Raw genomic sequence first — 4687 nt, 5'->3', positions numbered from 1 at the left:
CATCGATTACCATCACGATCCTGAATAGGACCGGTCAGTGTATGCATGACGACGTCTTTTTTTGTTCAATTTGTTGCTTTAAATATATTATATTTTTTTTAGTTATAATTAAAATAAAATTAATTAATTAAAAAGATTAATTTAAATGGTTTTTCTACCTATGGAGTGTATATGCATGCAGCGAGACGTAATAATCCATGCAAGCTGCTCGACACAGCAGCCACACAGAAGCAGGCCGAGTGGTCTTCCTCCCCCCTTTTGTTGTTTTTCTCTCATTAAATTAAAAAATAAAGAAAAATAATTCTTTTACTCGTCTTTTTAATTAATTAAAAGAGGAGATTGAATTCATTTTTTTTTTAATGTGCCGCAGATTGCCTTCTTTTTCCCTCCTCCTCGCCTTCGAGCGGCAACAGATCAAAGGAAAGTTGAATAAACTTTTTGCGGTTTTTCTTCAATTTTTCTTCTTTTCTTAATTAAGTTTGATGACAATTACTGTCTTTATCTTTTTACTCTTTTTCCCCGTCTGAGGATGCAATGCATGCACCAGTTTCTGCTTGCGAGTTGTTATTGAATGTGACGGTAAGAAAGAGGAAAAGAAAGCCAAATAAGATTGAATCATCGTATTATTCTTGAATGGATCCCTTTTATTTATCCTTTTTTAATTTATTTTCTTCTTTTTTCATTGCTTTCCCGTTTTTTTCTTCATTAAAAGTGTAAACATGTATTCGCTTTCTCGGGGTGTACGACCAACTACAGCCTGCACTACCGCCATCTTCTTGCTGTTATGCATGCATCATTTTCTTTGCATTGTTTGTTTCAATGAGACAATATCCGATTTAGATGTGCAAGAAGACCTTATTACTGCTGCAGAGTTAGGAGAAGAAGAAGGAATAGCCTTTTCTTCCTTAGAGAATCGCTTCTCTCCCGGTGGGTCCCCCACCAGCACTAATAAGAGCCCTCTTACCTCTCGTCAGGCTCTTGATGAACTTTATCTTCTTACCACCAATCAGCTGTCTCCTGCAACAGCATCACCAACAGCAGCAACAGCAGCAACAGTAGCAACGGCTGCAACAGCACCAGAAACAGCAGCAACAGCAGCAGCAGCAGCAGAAACAGCAGCAGCAGAACCACCACCACCAGCAGCAGATACAGAAGCTGCAGATATATTCTTTATTAAGAGAAGAGAAGCAGAAAGCAAAGAAGGAAAAAGAGAAGCTTTCCTTGGTGATAGACGAACAACTATTGGCCTCTCTCTTGTCTTATTAGGCACTATTATTGCAGGTATTTACATATAAATTATTTTATTTATTTAATTTATTTATTTATTTATTTATTTATTTAATATAGATATACATATATCTACATATGTCTGTAGACAATACAGTGTATAAAGGTATAAACAAAAGCAAATTAAATAATTAAATAAATAAATAAATAACAGCATAGCTTATCAGTAATAATAAATAATAATAATAATAATAATAATAATAATAATAATAATAATAATAATAATAATAAACAAGTAAATAATAATTATAATAATAGAGGTTAATGCATCATATTAATAATAAATGTAATATATATGTATAATGTATATATGTATATGTATAGGTATATACGTAAATACGTATATGTATATACGTAAATATGTAAATGTATACGTGTATACGTATATACGTAAATATGTATATATGTATATGTGTATATTCAGATATATTTATACGTATATACGTAAATATGTATATGTAGACGTATACGTATAATATAAGTATATACATAAATATGTATATGTATATGTATATGTATATGTATATGTATATGTATATGTATATGTATATGTATATGTATATGTATATGTAAATATGTATATGCATATGTATATGTAAATATGTATATGTATATATTCAGGTATATTTATAGGTATATTCGTAAATATATGTATATGTATACGTATATACGTAAATATATGTATATGTAAATATGTATATATGTATATATGTATATGTAAATATTCAGGTATATTTATACGTATATACGTAAATATATGTATATGTATACGTAAATATGTATATATGTATATGTAAATATTCAGGTATATTTATACGTATATACGTAAATATATGTATATGTAAATATGTATATATGTATATATGTATATATGTATATATGTATATGTAAATATTCAGGTATATTTATACGTATATACGAGGGTATAGATTCGAGTGTATGGAGATCAATAGAATGGCAAGGATATTCATTAATAGGTAATGAAGAAAAAGAAGAAAAAAAAGCATTAATTATATTAGATCTTATTTCTTTAGGTTTTTTTCTTATTATTATTGGTACTCTCTTCTTCTTATCAGGTATTATAACAAAAAAAAATTATAAACAACAATTATGGATCCAACGCATGCAGTCCCTGCAGCAGCTGCTCCTGCCAACTCCAGCAGCAGCAGCAGCAGCAGCAGCAGCAGCAGAAAATGCAGATAATACTGCAGCAGCAGCAACAGCAGCAGCAGCAGCAGCAGAAAACAGCAAACAGGAAGATCATTCTTCTATTATACAAGATAGGGATGCTATGGATAATGATACTGCAACAGCAGCAACTGCAGCAACTGCAGCAACTGCAGCAACAACTGCAGCAGCAACTGCAACAGATGCAGCTATAACAGCAACAGATGTAGCAACAACAATAACAGATGCAGCACCAGCAGCAGCAGAAGAAGAAGAAGAAGGAGGAGGGGAAATATAAATTATTATTCCTTTCTTATCTTCTTATTCTTTTTATGTTTGTGCTGTGCTGCTGTTGCAATAGCAACAGCAGCAGCAGTGCAGCAGCACTTCTTTCAGCAATTGCTGCTGCTGCTGCTGCTGCTGCTCAATTGGGGTGTATATGTATGGTAGTCAATAGATGCTCTTATTTAGTTTAGTTGTATCCTTGCTATATACACGGGCAATAATATTTATTTATTTATTTATTTATTTATTTATTTATTTATTTGTTTATTTATTTATTTGTTTGTTTGCTTATTTACTATTTTATTTAATTTGCTGATCTTAATTATAACTGCATGCACATTGCATTCATTGCCAATTGGCTTTCTTGCTGCTGCTGCTGCAGCAGCAGCAGCAGACTGCAGATACTCTGCGGTGTATGCGCATGCGATGCATGCAAACAATTTCTTTTTCCTTCTTTTTTCTTGATGAATAAATGTTAATAACATTTAATTATATTAATATATACAGTCTTATTATTATTATTATTATTATATATAATAGTATACAATAATAAGTAATATATAAAATAATAATATAAATAATAATAAGTAATAAATAATAAATACGCTAAGCAGACTATACACTCAAAGAGGACAGACTCCGTATTCTTTGGGGAATTCAGCAGCAGCAGCAGCAACACGGGAGAGTTGCTCTTGCTGCTGCTGTTGCTCCTGCTTCTACTGCTGCTTCTGTTGCTGCTGCTCTGCTGCTGCTGCTGTCCTACATGCAGGCAAGCGCAGCTGCCAAATATGCATGCATGCATGCTTCTACATAATGAGCCATGCATGCATACATGCATGCATGCATACAGCGTTCTCTCTACAGTAGCAGCAGCACCAGCAGCAGCAGCAGCAGCGAAGGCCGACAGCAACAGACAAGGAGCAGCAACCTCTATATATTTGTATGTTTCTTAGTTCGTGTATTTGTACAAAGATGTATATTTTATAGATATGTATACATATATACACATAAATATATACATGAATATATATTTAATTTATTCTTAATGTTATTTATATTATATTATACACCTGAGCTGCCTATACACCTGAAGTGTGTACTATTGATTAATAGCCAAAAAAGGACAGAAAATAAGCAATAAACACTGAAAAAGTAGCAAATAAACAGAAAATAATTAAAATGAATAAAAATAAATAAAATAAATTAAAAATAAATAAAGGTAATTAAAATAAGAACAAAGAATATACATTTATAGCAACAAATAGTATATAAGGTTGTTTATTGCATGTATTTTTTTCATGAAATTTTTTCTTAATTTATTTATTTATATATTTTTGTCATTTTTATCTGAAATTCTTTTAAATAATAAAAATAAATTAATAAATTAAATAAATTTACAATAAATAAATATAAGAATGTATTATTTATTCATTAATTTCCTCTTTTCCTTTCTTTTTATTGACGCCCGCCTCCATAGAGCTCCTTATTACCTGCTGGCGAATTGCCATGGGGAGTTAAGGGGTTAATTATTATTATTTTTAATTAAAAAAAAGAAAATAAAAGAAAAAAATAAAAATAATTAAATTAATTAATTAAAAAGAAGAAAATAAATGTATTTTTTATTGCTTTTCCCCGCAAAGAAACAGTAGATCGCGCAGCAGGCGAGCAGCAGCAGTAAGGGGGGGCCCCCCCCCATAAAAGCAGCAGCAGCAGCAGCAGCAACAGCAGCAGCAGCAGCAGCAAATAGGGATATTTTTTGTGCATAAAAAGATCATTTCTGATTCATTTTTCTCCTTTTTGTGTTTATTTTTGTGTTTTATTTTAATAATTATTGGCATAAAAGTTTTTATTTTATATTTTTACCATTAAAAACAACAAAAAACGCCTCTTTTTTCCTTCTATTTTATTGCTGCTGCTGCTGCTGCTGCTGCTGCTGCTGTCTGCTGCT

General features: G+C 31.3%; 1 protein-coding gene across 1 annotated transcript; it reads left to right on the top strand.

The window, feature by feature from the left end:
• Positions 1 to 719: 719 nt before the first annotated feature.
• On the top strand, positions 720 to 2752 carry EMWEY_00037140 (hypothetical protein; the record flags this gene model as incomplete). The annotated part of the gene is made up of 2 exons (XM_013478634.1): positions 720 to 1281; positions 2187 to 2752. The coding sequence occupies 2 exons, from the start codon at positions 720 to 722 to the stop codon at positions 2750 to 2752; spliced, it is 1128 nt and encodes a 375-aa protein (XP_013334088.1).
• Positions 2753 to 4687: the final 1935 nt, after the last annotated feature.

The sequence above is a fragment of the Eimeria maxima genome, genomic scaffold (assembly GCF_000499605.1).
Source record: "Eimeria maxima Weybridge genomic scaffold, Emw_scaff550, whole genome shotgun sequence".
NCBI classification, from domain to species: domain Eukaryota; phylum Apicomplexa; class Conoidasida; order Eucoccidiorida; family Eimeriidae; genus Eimeria; species Eimeria maxima.
The sequence above is the reverse complement of the archived record's forward strand: the minus strand, read 5'-3'. Positions and strand labels throughout refer to the sequence as shown.